This window comes from Trichomycterus rosablanca, chromosome 7 (genome assembly GCF_030014385.1).
Source record: "Trichomycterus rosablanca isolate fTriRos1 chromosome 7, fTriRos1.hap1, whole genome shotgun sequence".
NCBI lineage: Eukaryota > Metazoa > Chordata > Actinopteri > Siluriformes > Trichomycteridae > Trichomycterus > Trichomycterus rosablanca.
Genome location: NC_085994.1, coordinates 37,898,878 through 37,919,701, shown reverse-complemented (window position 1 = coordinate 37,919,701; position 20,824 = coordinate 37,898,878). Strand labels below are relative to the sequence as shown.

Genomic DNA, 20,824 nt, shown 5'->3' with positions numbered 1-20,824 from the left:
TTAGCAGATGGATGGATGGATGGATGGATGGATGGATAGATGGATAGATGGATAGATGGATAGATGGATAGATAGATAGATAGATAGATAGATAGATAGATAGATAGATAGATAGATAGATAGATAGATAGATAGATAGATACTTTATTGATCCCGAAGGAAATGAAGGCCTCAGTAGCAAGTTACATAAAAAGTCAAAAGTAATAGTAATAGTACACACTACAGAGATTCACATTATACTAACAAGTGTCTGTATAACCACAACAACACTCAGACAACACACTACAACAGGACCTGAAATTAAAATGTGCCTTGGGCTTGTTCTTTCTAGAGGAAGTAGAGCTTTATTTTCAGTATTTGAGCTTCACCTGGTGGACAAAACTGGTGTAGCGTGGATAAACTGAATAAAAGTGTTATTATATACTTTATTTTTATATTGGAGTAGTAAAGTATTAATGTATTTGTTCTCATTAACCTCCACACGTACAGTGATTGAAAATTGAACTCCGGTGCTTCTGTACCAGCTGTTTCCATACTATTCTATTATTCAAAATAACTTAAAACACATCAGAGCAGCTGGTAGTGTGGGTGTCGCACAGCATACACCTGGGTTTGGTTCTCGCCACCGGTCACTCAATGATGGGGTTCATTATTGATGAGCTCAGCTCGAAAGACCCTCACAAATAGGAGGAAGAAAAGTAGCGCCGGTATACATATCACTACACAAATTCAACTGATTATGGTATTCTTGCGACAAAAATAGTACTGACTTTTAATTAATAACGAGATTTGTTTTGATTATAATACTTTTGTAAATTACAATGGTCCTCTAAAATTATCGACTATTATACAAAAACCTAATTTAGTGCACATTTTTCTGACATTGTGACATGTGAGGAGGTGGCGGAGGGATACATCATAGTGAGGAGGACGGTTGGCGGTTAATTGATGTTTATATGTTCAGTATTTAATATAGACGCCTGAGGGACTCTGAAGCTGGATGGCACAACAGCAGCAACCTGGCAGTGGTGGGGCTCGAACCAGTAACCTTTTGATTACTAAGTCAACACCTTAGTCTCTAGATTTTCAGAGCAGCGCTGTCGAGGTGAGGCCGTTCAGAGAAAATTATGCTATTTTAAGTGTTTTCAGACAATATTTAAAACATTATACTTATAATTATTAATAATAAGTAATGTGCACGTTTGTTTTGAAATGTCATTGCATTTAATTCAACTGCTGGATTTCAAAAAGGTCGTCGGTTTACGAGTCGATTCAGAGTCGGTTCGGAGTCGGAGAACCTCCACACGTACAGTGATTGAAAGTTGTGATTGAAAATCAAAATAACTTAATATACAGTAGCGCAGCTGGTAGTGTGGGTGTCGCACAGCATACACCTGGGTTTGATTCTCGACACCGGTCACTCTCAATGATGGGGTTCATTATTGATGAGCTGTGCCGATTCATATGACTCGTTATAAGGAGCTGGAAAGACCCTTCTCCAAATTGGCGGGAACAGCGAGGAAGAAAAGTAGCGCCGGTATACACTTTACAACCCAAAATCAACTGATTATGGTATTCTTGCGACAAAAATAGTACTGTAAATAAATTACGTTATTTATTTTGAAAATAATAATTCTGTAAATTACAACGATCGTCTAAAATAATCGAATATTGTACAAAAACCTACAATTATGCACATTTTTTCATGACATTGTGACTTGTGAGAAGGGGGCGGAGGGATACATGATAGTGAGGAGGACGGTGAACGGCTGGTGGTTAATTGAGATTTTCAGAGCAGCTTTAAGGTGAGGATGAGAAAATTAGGCTATTTTTGGCTAATTTTCATATAATATTCAAAACATTACATTTATAATTATCATACGTGTGAATGCAGTTATGTTCTAGAAAAGCAGATTGAAAATGTTTACTCTAGTTCCTGATACCTTTGATTTGTTGCTCGTATTTATTAAGTTGGTCATGAACATGATTTTTTTTTTTTGTTGAGCAAGATTCGCATATTGAAAAATATAATCATATTTAAAGCAAATATGTGTTTTAATGTGTTAGGCTTTTCCTGGGTTAAATAGCAACTTTCTATCTCATTAGCAAAGTCTTTAAAATAGCTTTTGTCTAAATTCTGATGTTGTAGGCAAAAAAGAGCTACTTTAATGTGTAGTTTTATATTTCTTTATGCTTAACGTTTTGAAATGTCATTGAGTCGATTCGGAGTCGGTTCGATAATATTAATATCACAGAACACCAGCCTAATTAAAATTGCATCCCTATTCCAATTGCATCCCTGTTAATTTAAGTTTTAATACTTAAAACCATAAAATAGATTTATTTACCCCACCTAGGCCTTGAGGATGTTATGATTAAATCATTTAAGTCCAAAAGAGAAATGACTTAAATGAGCATGCCACATGGAAGAAGCCTATTTGTTTACTGTTAAATTGCAAGTGTTGGTTCACATGTTTTAGAAAGCGTGCATCAATGACTAATGCACTTCATTATCCTTTCTTTTCAGCATAGGTGAATATTAACCAGGGTTGTGTTGTTTAAACAATATGACTGGACGTGCAAGAGCCAGGGCTAGGGCCAGAGGACGTGGCCAAGAGGCTGGAGCTCCAGGCGCGGTAAGAATTATGCACTAACGGGGTCGTTTTTGTGAGTTATTGTTCATTTCAAGTATTCACATGACTTGTGTTCTTACAGTTTTAGAGTTTAATTCATCATTAGTCATAATTCGTAATTGTAAAGTGATTAAGTGCTTATAAAGTTGTAAAGTGATTACGTAAAGATAGTAAGATAGTCTCCCATCTAAACTACCACTACCATGTATCTATTTTTAACTGTGTATGTGTATATGCATGGGCAGTGGTTGGAACGCCTGCATCTATTACCTGACAATTGTGGCTGCAGTGTTGGAGATTTTAGTCAAATGTCATTTGGCTATTTTTGGTTTTGTTTCATTCTGGTGCATCAGAATTAATTCACACAGTGATTAGAATAATGTTAAACCCTTTTTAAGTAATAATTAAAAGGTCGTTTCATAAGGCTACATGATGAAAATAAGCTCTTTACTAAATATTTTGCCGTGATCATGTAACAGTTACTGGGTTTAACTCATTGAACATTGAACATTGCATTATGCAGCACATAATTGCAATACCTAATCGCCTATACAAGTAATGGAACTAATAAAGGGTTCGCAACCATCAGCATGTTGCTTAAAGATTGTCTGTAAAGTCAAGTGCCAAAGACAAATGATCTTTGGCACTTCGTTCATTTATAGCAGCCACCTCGGCCTCAGGAGACACCCCAGCCTGTGCGGCCTCCCGCTGCTGAAGGAGAGCTAGTGGGAAGAGGAAGACAGAAAACGGCTCCTGGGGCAGTGTCGGCTGAAGGTAACTAAACTCTACTGCATTTGATTGATCAGTTCTTTATACAACATTTAGACAAAAAGGGATAATCTTGTGGTGCCCCCTTTACATGCGCGTCTGCAGTAGGGTTGGGCGATATTGCCGATTTTCATACCGTCATACCGACGTCGCGGACAAACTGTACAGTGTACACACTTGAGTGCAATTACAATATTTCAATGCTTTATTATAAAAAGATTTAACAATCTGAACGTCAAACATTGCTTATCTTATCTGATCTATAATAAATACGCATAAGTATAAATGCACGTGTATCAATTACACTTTAACACAAACATTAACACATAACATTTTGGCATTGTAATCTCTCTCTGCCCACACAAAACAGAATAATAGCAGCTACACACTTCAATATATTTCAAAAGTTAACTGCTTAGTTTATAGTTACAGATATTTCTTAAGTGTATGAACGTGTACGATTAGTTATGCCTGTAATCCAGAATTAAGTTCTATACCGTAACCAAAAAATATGAATGTAAATGTTCATGTTGCGATGACGGTGATGTAAAATAATGTTAAAATAATTCAAAGTCCAAACATTTGAGTGGTTAACGAGAACGCTACTTTACATGTCACACAAGCGCCGTGCAAAACACGAGCACGGAAACGGTACAAATCCGATCTCTTCCCTACACACTCGCTCCCTACGCCCTATAGTGCGCTTCACTTTCTTAAAGGGCCAGACAATATATTTTATAATTCAAATTACACGACAGGTGAGACATTCTTTTTTTCTTAATATAGTGCTTTTATTTAGGAAAAAATAGTTCTTACATAGGCAGGAAAATCTATGGCAGACGAGTCAGTTTCTGCTTGTTAGCTCACAGCTAACGCTAGCCAGTGTGGCTCTTCACTCGTCTCTCTGTGTTATCACCAGTAAGCACCCCACAGCCAATCAGCGAGCTCCAACCGCCTACCCCTCCCACCGCTCCCTCACTGTGGATGCGCGCATGTCCTAAAGTCTCAGTTTTCAAAGTAAACCTGAAGCAGAAATTTGGGGCTTCACATTTAAAAAATACCGTCACCATTTTTGAATACCGCGGTATACGGTAATATCGTCATACCGCCCAACCCTAGTCTGCATGCAAACTTGAGTTCTTTCATTTTTTTCATTGACCACTTTATCCTGATCAGTGTCGCAGCTGGCCTGGTTTCACTGGGGAACCACTGGGCTCAAGGCAGGAACGACCTGGAAATGCTGAACCATCGCAGGGCTTAGCTAATCGTGTTTTTGCAGACGCCTGGCTATGCGACGATTCGAACCCTGATGGTTTCAGTGGTGGTGTGCTAGCATAATAGACAGCTGCGCTACACAAGTGCCCATGTATTCATCTGTTAAAGCTTTTTCTCTGGTTAGAAAGCCTAATGTTTTTTTCGTCTTTCTGTGCCGCTTCACCAGCCGTGCTCCAGATTTCTGCAGGTTTCCAGCAGGTGAAGCTTGGAGAGAGAGGCGGGCGCAGACGGGACTTTCACGATGCTGGCGTCAACACTCGTCAACTCATGGAGCATGTCAAGGAGTCCAAGACGGGTCAGTGTCGTCCTGATTATATAGTGGCTTCGGCGGGCCTTGCTTTTAGAATGGGCTTCAGTGTCCGCATCGTGTTTGTCAGACATTCACGGCACTGTAGGATTTTCCTACGCTGAAAGCATGGTGTGGTGCAAACGCCGGCCTATGTAATTTACAAGAGCGAATTCACATTTGGTCTGTTGCTTCCTGAAGTTAACGTTGTTGGGCAATGTTCACGGTGAGTGTCTATTGCTTTTTACCATGTTAAAAGAGCAGTTGTATATGAATACACTCTACACCCTGTAAATCAACCTGCTAGCAGTTGGCATGTAACACTGAACTGCGTTCTAATCCCATAGCAAGCTCAGCAATCTGTTTGTGGCCTGTTTCAAACCTGTAAGTCTGTATTTTTAGGGCTGTCGGGGTCCCCCATCGAGCTTCGGGCGAACTTCATGCGCCTTCTGTCTCGGCCGCAGTGGGCCTTGTATCAGTACCACGTTGACTATAATCCTCCCATGGAGTCTCGGCGACTGCGCTCCGCCCTGCTCTTCCAGCATGAGGAGACGCTGGGCAAAACCCGCACCTTTGATGGAGCCATCCTCTTCCTCCCTCACAGACTCCATAACACTGTGAGCTCTCTCTCTCTCTCTCTCTCTCTCTCTCTCTCTCTCTCTCTCTCTCTCTCTCTCTGTCTTGCACACACACTGCAAGGTTTAATGGATTTTTGAGATAAAACCCTGTATAGGGGCTCATGATGAATGTATATTTTTTAGGAGACCGTGCTGTGCAGCGAGACCAGACATGGCGAGAGAGTCCAGATCACGGTCACGCTGACCAATGAGCTGCCTCCTTCCTCTCCTGTGTGCCTGCAGTTCTACAACATCATATTCAGGAGGTTCCTCAATCTCACAACTCATTTATTTACCCTATTCGTTGTGCGTTTCGACTGCTTTCCTGGTCAGGGTCGCTGTGGGTCCAGAGGTAGGGTATGCCCTCGACAGATTGCCAGTCCATCACAGTGCACACGCACCTAGGGCAATTTCTAGTTAGCCTCACTGTACTGTAGGAAAAAAAACATACAGAGTCCGGGAGAACATGTGAACTCGCCACAGAAAAGACCCTGACCTCTCCACCTACCGTGTCAGCAGTGGTGGGCTAGTGTATTTTAGCACTACTTTACCCAAGTGCCCCCGTATTCCAAACCTTTGAGAATATTTTTTTTACTTGCAGGATTCTGAGGATGCTGAACATGCAGCAGATCGGCCGCCATTATTACAACCCTGACGATCCACTCAACATTCCTCAGCACAGGTGCAGTAGCAAATCTCCTTACAGCATCTCTCGTCTGCATCTCTGTGACTCTCCGTGTGACTCCTCAGAATATAGAAATAGATTCATTATTACAAACTGCTTGGTATTTACTGGATACAGTAGGATCACTCCAAATGAACTTTTTATAGTTTACCTAGTCGATTTTCATACCGCCATACCGTCTTCAAAAAATACCGCGGTATACGGTATTACCGCGCAGGCGCGTAGGGGGCGTGTCTGTCTGTCAGTGATGGGTCGTTCGCGGACGATCCGATTCTATTGAACGGCTCTTTGAAATGAACTAAAGGAACCCGAGTCGCGCCTCTGGGAGCTGTTATATAGGGTGTGTTCGAAAAGCTAGGGAGCTCTCTACATATATTTTTATTTTATAATGACTGATTAATTCCGTCTACTGATGCGAAGCGGAGTGGGTGAAATACAGCCGATTAGAACTGCGCAGTTATCACGGGGAGCGACACACACACACACACACACACACACACAGAGATAAAGAGAGCGCTAGTAGTATTATGACAAATAATTGAGAAAAAACTCGTTTAATGATGTTAAATCTGATTGGTTCATGGCGTGTATGTTTTAAAGCAGAAACAAACACAGGCACAAACGCATCTCTGAACAAGAGAGGATTTTTATGAAACTTAATGCAATGCAACCACAGTCTGTCTTTTTCCTGTAGTTTCCTTTTAAAATAAATCTTTTTTCTCATTGAAGTGTTGTTTGAATTATGCCTACATTTAAGGCAAGGTAGCAAAATGTTCATGATCGTTCATCATCGATATTAATATCGGGGCTGTCTTATACTAAGCTAACAGTTAGCTTTTTGCCATTCAACCCAATGGGTTATGTCAACTCACAAGCTCGATTTTGCAAATAAAAACACGTGCAACTTTATACAAGTTCAATAATCATTTATTTACGTTTGAAAATAATTCCGTTTCTCCGCACCGTCAGCCTTGTTTTAAGCCAAGGACACGTCCGATGCTCACTCGTTCTTGAAATGTTAAGATACCGAACTACAGCTTATTAAGGCGTCTAAGGTTTCAAACAGCCTCCTTCTCGGGAGCGCGCGCAGGATGACGTAAAACGCGTCTATGTAGAGCGCGCACTAGTAGTCGTGTTATCACCTCAGTGATCACCTCCACAACCAATCAGCGAGCTCCAACCACCTACCCCACCTACCCCTCCCTTACTGTGGATGCGCGCATGTCCTAAAGTCTCAGTTTTTAAGGTAAACCTGAAGCAGAAATTTGGCGCTTCACTTTTTTTTTTTAAATACCGTCACCATTTTTAAATACCGCGGTATACCGTCATACCGCCCAACCCTACCTAGCGCACTACTTATTTTATGCTGACACGGCCTTATTTATTCCGGCTTGTTTGGAAGCCTTAATGCCCTACAGGGATTGCTTTTAATTTTTAAGACGCACAGAATGCTTGTCACTGCTGTTTGTTTTTAAACTGCATGCCCACACGGTCACATTGAGTGTTTAAAATTTGCAACCCTTGTTGCTGCCATTCATTGTTTAAAGAAAATGAGTGACTGTGTTTGCTACCTATTACTTAGGGGCTGACTATCCAAATGATTGATGCATTTCTGGCTATGTTTAAAAACTGCTACTGTCATAGTAGATAACAAAGACTGGTCAGATGCCAAGACATTTGAGAGCTAATATAATTAATTTACGGTGTGATTGAACTCCCACCCTTAGCAGTGTCATCACACTGGGTATATTTTGCACTGTTGTAGCCCTAATCTGTTCTGTTTCTTCTACACAGACTGACCATCTGGCCTGGCTTCGTGACCAACATCCTGCAGTACGAGTGCAGCATCATGCTGTGTATTGATGTGAGTCACAAGGTTCTGCGCAGTGAGACTGTTCTCAGCTTCATGTCCAGTCTGAGGCAGCAGTGTGGAGACCAGCGGTTTGTTGATATCTGTACCAAAGAGCTGGTGGGCCTGATCGTCCTCACCAAGTAACCGACCACATGAACACCTACAGCCATGCTGTTTATTTCAATGTGTTGTTAACGTCAGACAGTAAATATTCTGATTATAAATCTCCTTATTTTAGGTACAACAACAAAACGTACAGGATCGATGATATTGCCTGGGACCACACCCCCAACAACACCTTCAAGAGAGGAGATTCTGAGATCTCTTTTATGGACTACTACAAGACGGTAGAGACTGTATAATGTAACTTCTGATGTGTTGTCGCAAAGGCTTTGGGTTGCCAAATACTGATAAAGTACACCATCTCCGTATAATACAAAGCAAGACTCACAAATCTAAAATTTTAGGCAATTGTAGCCAATTTTTTCCCACGATTCGGTCAGTAAAAGTGGTCAGGATGAAAAAGCATATTTAGCTCCAGCAATTCACTTTTTCTCTTAACACATTTGTGTGCCATTACAGCAATATGGTCTGGAGATCACTGATGGCAACCAGGTTCTGCTCGTCAGTCAGGTCAGGAGACTGGGTCCTTCAGGGGCTCCACCACCAGGCCCTGCTTTACTGGTCCCAGAGCTCTGCTACCTCACAGGTCAGACGAAAGAGGAAGCGTGAAATGAAAAGCTTAAAAACAAACTTTTGCTTTTACATAACCAGTTTCAGATGCATGATGCTGCTTCTTAAAATTTGATCAGGTCTGACTGACAAGATGCGCAGTGACTTTAACATCATGAAGGATCTGTCTTCTCACACCAGACTGACCCCAGAACAGAGAGAGGGCCGCCTCAACAGATTCATCACCAACATCAGCAAGTAATTAGTAAAAAGCTGGTGCAATGTTGGAATTTTATGTGCATCACACTGGTTTGGTTTTTTGTACTTGGCCCGCCACCACAGTGGAGCCACAATCCAGGCTCTGCTATGCAGCCACTGTTGGGACCCTTGAGCAAGACCCTTAAACCTGGATGGCCTGCTCTCTGACCCCAGCTTCCAAACAAGCTGGGATATGTGGAAAAATAATTTAGTTGTACTGTACACATGTATTTATGAAAAATAGACCACCTTGTGGCGGTGTATGTGCTGACTATGGTGGTGAGGTGGAATAGAAAGAAAGAAACTCGCCACTTAGTTGAGTCCAGTGGCTGATCAGAATATGAACAAAAAAAAACTCTGTTGCCATTCCTGATCGATTCAAACTCGAGAGCCGAGGACGCCAGCGGTGGTGGGATAATATAGAAAAGATACATGATTAACGTGGAGCCATGAACATGGAAATGTGGTACTTGGTGATTCGGTGCACCAGTGTCGGACCTAATTCAGTTAGTGATTTCTGTATCCCATGATCATAATCACAACGATATTATTTGTGCATCCCTAAAGTGAACAATAATACATTTTAAGCAGTTTTCTGTATTGCTTTATTTGTTTAAGTGTAACATTTGTCCCTCAGGAATTCTGAGGCTCAGAGCGAGCTGAGCACATGGGGTCTGAGCTTTGAGAACAAGCTGCTGAACCTTAGTGGACGAGTTCTTCCTGCTGAGAGGATCCTACAGGGAGCCAGGGCGGTGAGGGGAGATTACACATTATTAATATTATTAAACATGTGCTTCTGTTTATCTGTTTTACACTCCTACTGAGATCTAAATTTGTGTGTGTGTGCAGTTTGCGTACAACCCGTGGGCTGCAGATTGGTCTAAAGAGATGCGCGGTATTCCTCTGATTAGCTCCATGCCTCTGGAGAGCTGGCTGCTGTTCTATACGAGGCGTAACGCTGATGTTGCTCACTCTCTGCTGCAGACCCTCCACAAGGTGGCAGGACCCATGGGTATTCGCATGCAGAAACCAGCCATGTGAGTCGGCACATTGAAGTTCTTCACTGTTTAAGCTCCGATTATTTGTGAACTTTGTGCAGCCTAATAAAAGCTTAGTTTACAGACTGTTTATTCTCTGAGCAGGATCGAGTATGACGATCGACAGGAGGCTCTGTTGAGAGCGCTTCAGCAGAATGTAGGACCAGAGATTCAGATAGTGAGTTGCTTTATTTTAAAGTCAGTAGTTTCTGATGCTGAGCTGCTGATTGCAAAACAATATTTGGTACATTTTCACCCAAGTATTTGGACTCGAAGTAAGTTTAACTAAATAGTTGAGCAGACCATTAAAGGGTTAAACCTTGTGCTAACAGCAGACAACCTCCTTCAAGCTGCTACTGCTAAGACCCTGACCAACATAAAGTTAAGCAATAGAACACTTGAGGTCGTGTGTTATCGCATAACATCACGGCTGTGATTCGGTCGCCGTAGATCATCACAGCCGTGATGTTATTCGCGATAACATACGACCTCGAGTGTTCTATTGCTTTTATACAACAGTTTTTACAAAATAAAGAAAGAAAATAAATATAAAAAGCCCTGAATTTCATAATAAATATGCTTTAATATTGACAACACCTTCCGCCAAAAAGTAGTTCCACAACGAATATAAAGTTTAACACTACAAAGCAGACATCCCAAGTTGAAAAAACTCATTTCAGGGATGTAAGAACAACAAGAAGAAGAAGGCCAGAACCTCCGAAGGGAAAAAAAGAAATAAAAAACATCTTGTACACACCAAAGGATTATGGGTGATAACAGAACTTTTATGAGCTGCTAACTGGGCTATTAAGCTAACTGTTCGCGTCACAAACACATTAATGTTCCCTACATAGTGCACTAGATTGTGTATCAGATCACGGATCTATATGTTCCCTACGTAGTGCACTAGACAATATATTAGACAATTGATTTATGTTCCCTACATAGTGCACTAGATTGTGTATCAGATAACGGATTTATGTTCCCTGCACAGTGCACTAGATTGTATATCAGATAACGGATTTATGTTCCCTACATAGTGCGCTAGATTGTATATCAGATAACGGATTTATGTTCCCTACATAGTGCGCTAGATTGTGTATCAGATCATGGATATATGCTCCCTACATAGTGCTCTAGACAATATATTAGACAATTGATTTATGTTCCCTACACAGTGCGCTAGATTGTATATCAGATAACGGATTTATGTTCCCTACATAGTGCACTAGATTGTGTATCAGATCACGGATCTATATGTTCCCTACGTAGTGCACTAGACAATATATTAGACAATTGATTTATGTTCCCTACATAGTGCGCTAGATTGTATATCAGATAACGGATTTATGTTCCCTACATAGTGCACTAGATTGTGTATCAGATCATGGATATATGTTCCCTACATAGTGCACTAGATTGTGTATCAGATAATGGATTTATGTTCCCTACATAGTGCACTAGATTGTGTATCAGATCATGGATATATGCTCCCTACATAGTGCACTAGACAATATATTAGACAATTGATTTATGTTCCCTACACAGTGCGCTAGATTGTATATCAGATCATGGATTTATGTTCCCTACATAGTGCACTAGATTGTGTATCAGATCATGGATTTATGTTCCCTACATAGTGCACTAGACAATATATTAGACAATTGATTTATGTTTCCTACATAGTGCACTAGATTGTGTATCAGATAACGGATTTATGTTCCCTACATAGTGCACTAGATTGTGTATCAGATCACGGATCTATATGTTCCCTACGTAGTGCACTAGACAATATATTAGACAATTGATTTATGTTCCCTACATAGTGCACTAGACAATATATTAGACAATTGATTTATGTTCCCTACATAGTGCGCTAGATTGTGTATCAGATAACGGATTTATGTTCCCTACATAGTGCACTAGATTGTGTATCAGATCACGGATTTATGTTCCCTACATAGTGCACTAGACAATATATTAGACAATTGATTTATGTTTCCTACATAGTGCACTAGATTGTGTATCAGATAACGGATTTATGTTCCCTACATAGTGCACTAGATTGTGTATCAGATCACGGATCTATATGTTCCCTACGTAGTGCACTAGACAATATATTAGACAATTGATTTATGTTCCCTACATAGTGCACTAGACAATATATTAGACAATTGATTTATGTTCCCTACATAGTGCACTAGATTGTGTATCAGATCACGGATTTATGTTCCCTACATAGTGCACTAGATTGTGTATCAGATCACGGATCTATATGTTCCCTACGTAGTGCACTAGACAATATATTAGACAATTGATTTATGTTCCCTAAATAGTGCGCTAGATTGTATATCAGATAACGGATTTATGTTCCCTACATAGTGCACTAGATTGTGTATCAGATCATGGATATATGTTCCCTACATAGTGCACTAGATTGTGTATCAGATAACGGATTTATGTTCCCTACATAGTGCACTAGATTGTGTATCAGATCATGGATATATGTTCCCTACATAGTGCACTAGACAATATATTAGACAATTGATTTATGTTCCCTACATAGTGCGCTAGATTGTATATCAGATAATGGATTTATGTTCCCTACATAGTGCACTAGATTGTGTATCAGATAACGGATTTATGTTCCCTACATAGTGCACTAGATTGTGTATCAGATCATGGATCTATATGTTCCCTACATAGTGCACTAGATTGTGTATCAGATAATGGATTTATGTTCCCTACATAGTGCACTAGATTGTGTATCAGATCACGGATCTATATGTTCCCTACGTAGTGCACTAGACAATATATTAGACAATTGATTTATGTTCCCTACATAGTGCGCTAGATTGTATATCAGATAACGGATTTATGTTCCCTACATAGTGCACTAGATTGTGTATCAGATCATGGATATATGCTCCCTACATAGTGCACTAGACAATATATTAGACAATTGATTTATGTTCCCTACACAGTGCGCTAGATTGTATATCAGATCATGGATTTATGTTCCCTACATAGTGCACTAGATTGTATATCAGATAACGGATTTATGTTCCCTACATAGTGCACTAGATTGTGTATCAGATCATGGATATATGTTCCCTACATAGTGCACTAGATTGTGTATCAGATCATGGATATATGCTCCCTACATAGTGCACTAGACAATATATTAGACAATTGATTTATGTTCCCTACACAGTGCACTAGATTGTATATCAGATAACGGATTTAAAACGCTATCAGGAAAAAAAGTCTGTGTCGCCTGCGTGCGCGTTTCTGTGCATGAAGCTTGTCGTTATTGGCAACGCGTCAGCGGAGTAATACCATAGTGGTGTGAAAAGGCCGTGCTGTTATCATGAATATCAGCACAGTTAGAACGCTTCTCAACCAATCAGATTGTAAGGTCGGAACTAACTGTTGTATAACACTTGTTAATACATAAAAATAATACATTTAACAATGTGTTTTAGTGATCGTTCAGTATTCAGTCCCAATAATACTTCTACAGTAGAATCTTACTGGATGTGTACGTGATAAATGCTTCAATTGCATTGTTTGACGTCTGAAACCCAGTTCTAGCTGGTTTAGACCAGTTCCTAAGCTAAGAAATCTGAGATAACAGTGGAATCTTTCACTGTCCTACAAGGTCACTGATGGGAGTATAAAGGGTGATTATTTTCTTTCCTTCCTTTCACATTCACAGAGCCTCTGGTTCAATTCTTCTCTGCTGAAAAGATTAAAACTCTTTTCTACTCATAATCCAGTCTGAGGTATTTCATTAAGTGGTTTAGTTCAATAAAAAAACAAAAATGGGGTGGTCATCGTATTTTGGGTACAAATTGGATTTCATTGAGCCCCAAATTGTTTGTGAATTTTTACTTTAGCAAAGCTGAGTCAACATGGTGTGTAAATACAGTACATCCTGATTTAAATGTAGTAAATTGTGTGTGTGTGTGTGTAGGTGGTTGTGATTCTACCCACCAACCGCAAGGACAAGTACGATTGCGTGAAGAAGTACCTGTGTGTGGACTGTCCGACTCCCAGCCAGTGTGTGCTTTCTCGCACCCTCAGCAGACCTCAGGCTCTCATGACCGTAGCCACCAAGATCGCCTTGCAGATGAACTGTAAGATGGGAGGAGAGCTGTGGAGCATCGAGATCCCGGTACAGACACACCCGGTCCTACTTTTCACCAGCTTTGTTTCATGTGTTGAATATGTGACTGTCTGTAATGACTGTGTAGATGCTGGGAAATCATATATTAAGCATGCTTTCTGAAAGTTTTTTTATTTATTTATTTATTTTAAGTTGAAACAGCTAATGATTGTGGGTATCGACTGCTACCATGACACGGCATCAGGAAAGAGGTCAATCTGTGCACTAGTGGCCAGCCTAAACCAAAGCATGTCTAGGTAGGTGAATGGATGTGTATTAAACTGAACTCGCACCAGATGCAGCAACCAGTGACCTTTTAGATCAGCTTTTACATGAAGTTTTACATGAAGAGGTGGATGATTTTGTGATTTCTGATCGGAGTTAAATGTTTGCACGTTAAACAGATTTTAGCCATATTCAACTAACTCCTAAAAATAAAAACCAGCAGTAATTGTTGACTGAAATTGTGAGACTTTACAAGTAAAATTGCTTCCAAAAATTTGCAATCAAGTTTAAACTTTTTAGTGCCACTTAGGCAGGTTGGGGACGGTTGTTAGGAATCTTCCACTGTTGACGGTTTCAGACACTCGTGAGCTCACTGATTAAAACCCTTTAATGGTCTCACCAAGAAAAGAATGTCTGAAAATTATTTATTTGCATTTCTTAGTTTCTTGGGACTATACCGACAACAAACAATTAATATATTAATGATTTTTCAGCTGCAAGGTTCAAGTTAACATGTAGGTTAGAACGGCTGTTTTCTTAAAACCATCTACCAATATTTTTTAGGTTAATACACGGCAAACAAGGAGCAGATACTCCTGTATATATTATATACAGCTTATTTTTACTCAAGTATTTAGACTCAAAGTATCTCAACCGAATGGTTAAGCAGATCATTAAAGGGTTAAACTTTGTACTAACACCAAACAACCATGGTTTTCTCCAAACTGCTAAGACCCTGACCAACATAAGCAGTTGTTAATGTAAAATAATACATACATTAATAATGTTTGTGTGATCATTCAGGATCTTATTACAAAAAATAAACTTGCTGTATAACGCAGCGATGTGTGTCTAGTGACAGTGCTTTTTTTTTTTTTTTTTTTTGCCTTAGGTGGTTTTCGAAGTGTGTATTGCAGAACCGTGGTCAGGAGATTATAGATGGTGTCAAGGTTGCTTTGCAGGGTAAGTGATGGCACGCTGCAAGAGGTTTCTAAATGCTTTTGGAACAGAATGAGGGTGGCTAAGTGGGTAGCACTGTCGCCTCAAAGCAGGAAGGGCCTGGGTTGATCCCTAGGTGGGGCGTTCCGGGTCCTTTCTGTGTGGAGTTGTGTGGGTTTCCTCCGGGTGCTCCGGTTTCCTCACACAGTCCAAAGACGTGCGAGTGAGGTGAATTGAAGACACTAAATTGTCCATGACTGTGATGTGAACGGATGAATCTTGTATGTAATGAGTAACTACCGTTCCGGTCATGAATGTAACCAAAGTGTAAAACATGACGTTAAAATCCTAATAAACAATAATAATTGGAACAGAATGCCTTCATTTATATGGTCATAAGTACTTGGCCACCTGACCATGAGCTTATTGGACATCTCATATCAAAATCAAATGGTATTAAAATATAGTGATCTCTATTTGATCTTTTTAGCTACAACGGAAGGCTTCTCACAAGACTGTGAGGTTTTGTCTGTGGGAATTTGTGCCCATTCAGTCAAACTATGACTGTTTGTATGGCTGGGCACTGATGTTGCTCAAAGCCTCAATTAATGTTCCAGTTCATTCCAAAGCTGTTCAGTGGGGCTGATTGCAGGCCACTGGAGTTTCTTTAAGCCGAGCTTTTCTTTATGTCTTTATAGAGCTTTCTTTGTACAGGGCCACAGTCATGCTGGAACAGAAAAGGACCTTCCCAAAACCAATGCTGCAAAGTTCATTTTTTTATATATATATGATTTATTACACCTGTCAGCGATTGTTAAACATGTTTGATTGATTGAATTGATTTGTGTGGGCTTTTCAATTTGCTCTCGTGTCTTCTCAGGTGCGCTGAAGGCTTACCTAAAATACAACAAATGTCTGCCGTCTCGCATCATTGTCTATCGAGATGGCGTGGGGGACGGCATGCTCCATAGCGTGGTCAACTATGAGGTGCCTCAGATCATGCAGTCCATCAAAGCCATGGGTGCCGATTACATGTGAGACTCGTAACGCTCCTTAAAAGGTCAGACTCGACGTCTTTTTCATAAGACCCTTTAATTGTGTTGATTTTTGTGTGCAGGCCAAAGTTGACTGTGGTGGTGGTGAAGAAGCGCATTAGCTCCAGGTTCTTTGCTCTCCTCGAAAGCAAACTGACTAACCCTCCACCTGGAACGGTCATCGACACAGAGGTCACACGACCCGAGTGGTGCGTTTAGATAGAAAATCATTTCACTGTTTGTGGGGATCATGATGGCGTGAAAGGTTCTCGCTTTGTCTTAGGAGTTTATCATGTTATCCCCTTGTACACTCGGGAGTTTGCATGTTCTCCCCGTGTCTGTTTTCTCCGGGAGCTCCTGTCCCCCCCACAGTCCAAAGACGTGCAAGTGAGGTGTATTGGAGATTCAAAATTGTCCATGACTGCTTGACATTAAATTTGATTTGATGAATTTGATTTTAATAAATTGCAGTGGTAGCCTAGTGGTTAAGGTACTGGACTAGTAATCAGAAGGTTGCTGGTTCAAGCCCCACCACTGCCAGGTTGCTGCTGTTGGGCCCTCAAGCAAGGCCTTTAACCCTCAACTGCTCAAACAGTATACCGTCACTGTACTGTAAGTCGCTGTGGATAGAGGCATCTGCTAAATGCTGAGAATGTAAATCCTAATAAATAAATAATTCCCCCTAGGTGTAAATGCTTGAGTGCGTTGTCTTGAGATAGCTCTTACCTACTTGTCTCAAGGCTAATGCAGATATGACCACATCATACAATATTTGCCACCCTGGTCATCTGCTACATGTCTAAAATACATCTACAACTTAAATGTGAGCATGATTCTGTGCTTTGTTAGGTACGATTTCTTCATTGTGAGCCAGGCCGTGCGCATGGGCAGCGTCTCCCCCACTCACTACAACGTCGTGTTCGACAGCAGCGGCCTCAAGCCGGATCACATGCAGAGACTCACCTACAAACTCTGCCACATGTACTACAACTGGCAGGTAACCGCTTTCACACACGCAAGTTAAGTTTCTAAAATGATCCACTGTAGTGACCCCCTAAATACAGGATAAAAATTATAATGTGCAAACACTTAAGTAGAATCAAGTATTAGTGTCCTAGATTTATCTATCTGTTTCCTCGGCTGCTCCCGTTAGGGGTCGCCGGCGGATCGTGATACGCATTATTCATTTGGGCACAGTTTTTACGCCGGATGCCCTTCCTGGCACGACCCTCCCTATTTATCCGGGCTTGAGACCGGCATTACAATGCACTGGTTTATGCATCCTAGCGGCTCGGTACCTATAGGACAATTCGGTGTCTCCAATTAGCCTGGCTGCATGTTTTCGGACTGTGGGAGGAAGCCGGAGCACCCGGAGGAAACCCACGCAGACACGGGGAGAACATGCAAACTCCGCACAGGAAGGACCCGGACCTCCCCGCCTGGGGCTCGAACCCAGGACCTTCTTGCTGTGAGGCGACAGCGCTACCCACTTAGCCACCGTGTAACATAGTGTCCTATATTTATATATTTCATATATGTTATATATAGTTTTAATCATTTTTTTATTGTTATGTTGTATCTCTGACTTTGTTTAGTCTAAAATACTATTTAATATATTGTTTTAGGGAATTGTGAGAGTTCCTGCACCTTGCCAATATGCCCACAAACTGGCGTTCCTGGTGGGTCAGAGCATCCACAGAGAGCCCAACATCAACCTGGATGATTTCCTCTACTACCTGTAATGGAGCAGCTCGGATCCTTTTGTTTCACAGTACACCAGACATTTCCATTTCAGAGCATGACTGTTTTTAGTTGAGAGAAGTAAAAAAAAGTAAAAAATGGGTGTTTTTGTCACCCATAAAAAGTGTAATTTAATACGTCATGCCTTTTGTTTTGACTTTTTGGGTTTTGCTGACTTGTTCGGGGCAGTTGTAGCCTAGTGGTTAAGGTACTGGACTTGTAATCAAGAGGTTGCTGGTTCAAGCCCCACCACTGCCAGCTTTCCACTGTTGGGCCCTTAAGCAAGGCCCTTAACCCTCAATTGCTTAGACAATATATTGTCAAAGTTGCTTTGGATAAAAGTGTCTACTTAATGCTGTAAATGAAAATGTTTAGCTTTTCTATATTAGTTCTGTAGTGATGTTTGAGGGTCTGTTTACATTTTTTACAAGCTTGAATCACTATTTTGAAGAGTTTTGGTCTGCTGTATAATTTAAACAATGATTCAGTTGTGTAGCCAAACGATAAGGCATCATTATGTTGGCAGGAGTTTATTAGAAACGATGCCACTCTTTTCTGTTTCTATTCCGACTACAGATTCTGCTCAAATTTGATAAAATGCAAGAAATGTTTCACTTCATTTTAAGTGCTTTTTTCTTGTGTGTGTTTTGAATATCAGAATAAAATTAGCTTGTTCATCGTTTTGTATTTTCAATGCGCCGTACACACACACACTTCTACCTTAGCTTAAAGGCGACAATCAGTCTGTGCTGGAAATGTCTTCAAGAGTTCTCCATGAAATTCTGTTTCACTGGAATAGAGCTTAATGGTGCAAACTGCCAATCGGTTCCATTACAGAGAATTTGTTGTTAAGTTTATTAGGATTTTAATGTCAAGTTTTACACAGTTTGGTTACATTAATGACAGAAATGGTAGTTACTCGTTCCACAAGATCCTTCAGACACAGTCATGGACAATTTTGTATTTCCAGTTCACCTCACTTACATGTCTTTGGAGTGCATAGGAGCTCCCGGAGGAAACCGGGAGATACAGGGAGAACATGCAAACTCCACACAGAAAGGACCCAGACTGCTCCATCTGGGGGATCAAACCCATGACTTTCTTGCTGTGATGTCCTGGGTTTGGGTCCTTTCTGTGTAGTTTGCATGTTCTCCCCTTGTCCACGTGGGTTTTCTTCCGGGAGCTCTGGTTTCCTCCCACAGTCCAAAGACATGTACAGTGGTGGTCAAAAAAATAGCAGTCCAACACCATTAACCTGATGAATCACTGTTTTTAGTAGAAGTGATGTTTCTACATAGCAAAAAATTTACTTGAAAGTGTAGTAGAGTAATAAAAACAAAACAAACCCAACAATTAGGACATGCATCCCACTCATTCTGAGTAATCGAAGCATTGATTGAAAGTGGGTTGTTTAAAATAATAGCAGTGAGGTGTTTAATTGGTGAAGTCATTCATTCTGCAGAAGAACGGGTGTCAATTTTGGCCCTTATTTAAGGTAGGAGGGTGGCAAATGTTGCACAGGTTGGTCATAGCGCATTTCCTTCTGAAATACTGGGTAAAATGGGTTGTTCCAGACATTGTTCTGATGAACAGTGTACTTTTATTAAAAAGTTGATTGTAGAGGGAAAAACATACAGAGAAGTGCTGCAAATTATAGGCTGCTCAGCTAAAATGATCTCAAATGCCTTGAAGTGACAACCAAAACCTGAAAGACGCAGAAGGAAGCGTGGAACTACTGTTCAAATGGATCGAAGAATAGCCAAAATGGCAAATACTCAGCCAATGATCGCCTCCAGAAAGATCAAGGAACATCTGAAGTTAGCAGTGAGTACAGAAGATGATTAAGTGAAGCCAATTTACCAGCAAGAACTCCTTGCAAAGTCCCGTTGTTAAGAAAAAGACGTGTCCTGAATGGATTCAAATCTGCCAAGGAACACATTGACTGGTCCAAAGAGAAATGGCTGAACATTTTGTGGACTGGTAAAAGCAAAATTGTTCTTTTTGGGTCTAGTGGCCGTAGACAGTATGTCAGACAACCCCCGATCACTGAATTCAAGCCACAGTACACTGTGAAGGTAGTAAAGCACGGTGGTACAAAATTATAATATGGGGATGTTTTTCATACCATGGTGTTACACCTATTTATCACATAAGAGGGATCATGGATCAGATTAAATATATCAGAATACTTAAGGAGATCATGTTGCCCTATGTCAAAGAAGAAATGCCCTTAAAATGGGTGTTTCAACATGACAATGACCCAAACCATCCTGGTTACAGACAAACAAGATTAAGGTAATAGAGTGGCCAGCCCAATCCCCTGAAACACGTTTTTTTGAGGCAAAACCCAAAAATGCAGAAGAACTGTGGAATGTAGTGTAATCATCCTGGACTGGAATACCTGTTCAGAGGTGCCAGAAGTTGGTCGACTCCATGCAACACAGATCTCAGAAACAATTGTTATGCCACTAAATATTAGTTATTATTAGTTAAATATTAAAGTAAAGTTAAACCTCAAACATTTTTTTCAGTTTATAGATACATTTTTTGAGTTTTTAAAGAAAAATGCTGGCACTGCTATTTTTTTGAACAGCCTAATATTCATTTTTCTTAACTTTCTGTAAAGGATTAACAC

At 40.6% G+C, this 20,824-nt stretch overlaps 1 protein-coding gene across 5 annotated transcripts; it reads left to right on the top strand.

The window, feature by feature from the left end:
- Positions 1–980: 980 nt before the first annotated feature.
- piwil1 (piwi-like RNA-mediated gene silencing 1) lies at positions 981–18,868 on the top strand. 5 transcript variants are annotated; one of them, XM_062999397.1, is made up of 22 exons: positions 981–1,105; positions 1,729–1,805; positions 2,533–2,636; positions 3,296–3,407; positions 4,843–4,971; positions 5,365–5,579; positions 5,724–5,845; positions 6,181–6,261; positions 8,059–8,256; positions 8,355–8,463; positions 8,699–8,825; positions 8,929–9,046; positions 9,684–9,798; positions 9,896–10,083; positions 10,189–10,261; positions 14,060–14,260; positions 14,405–14,508; positions 15,369–15,439; positions 16,296–16,449; positions 16,533–16,658; positions 17,299–17,446; positions 18,075–18,868. In XM_062999397.1, exons 3-22 carry the CDS (start codon positions 2,568–2,570, stop codon positions 18,189–18,191), a joined length of 2,577 nt encoding a protein of 858 aa, XP_062855467.1. In that variant the 5' UTR covers positions 981–1,105; positions 1,729–1,805; positions 2,533–2,567; the 3' UTR covers positions 18,192–18,868. The 5 variants fall into 5 exon arrangements, with proteins under 5 accessions (XP_062855467.1, XP_062855465.1, XP_062855468.1 ...); XM_062999395.1 differs by having other exon boundaries at positions 2,528–2,636; XM_062999398.1 differs by lacking the exon at positions 1,729–1,805.
- The last annotated feature ends 1,956 nt before the right edge of the window (positions 18,869–20,824 follow it).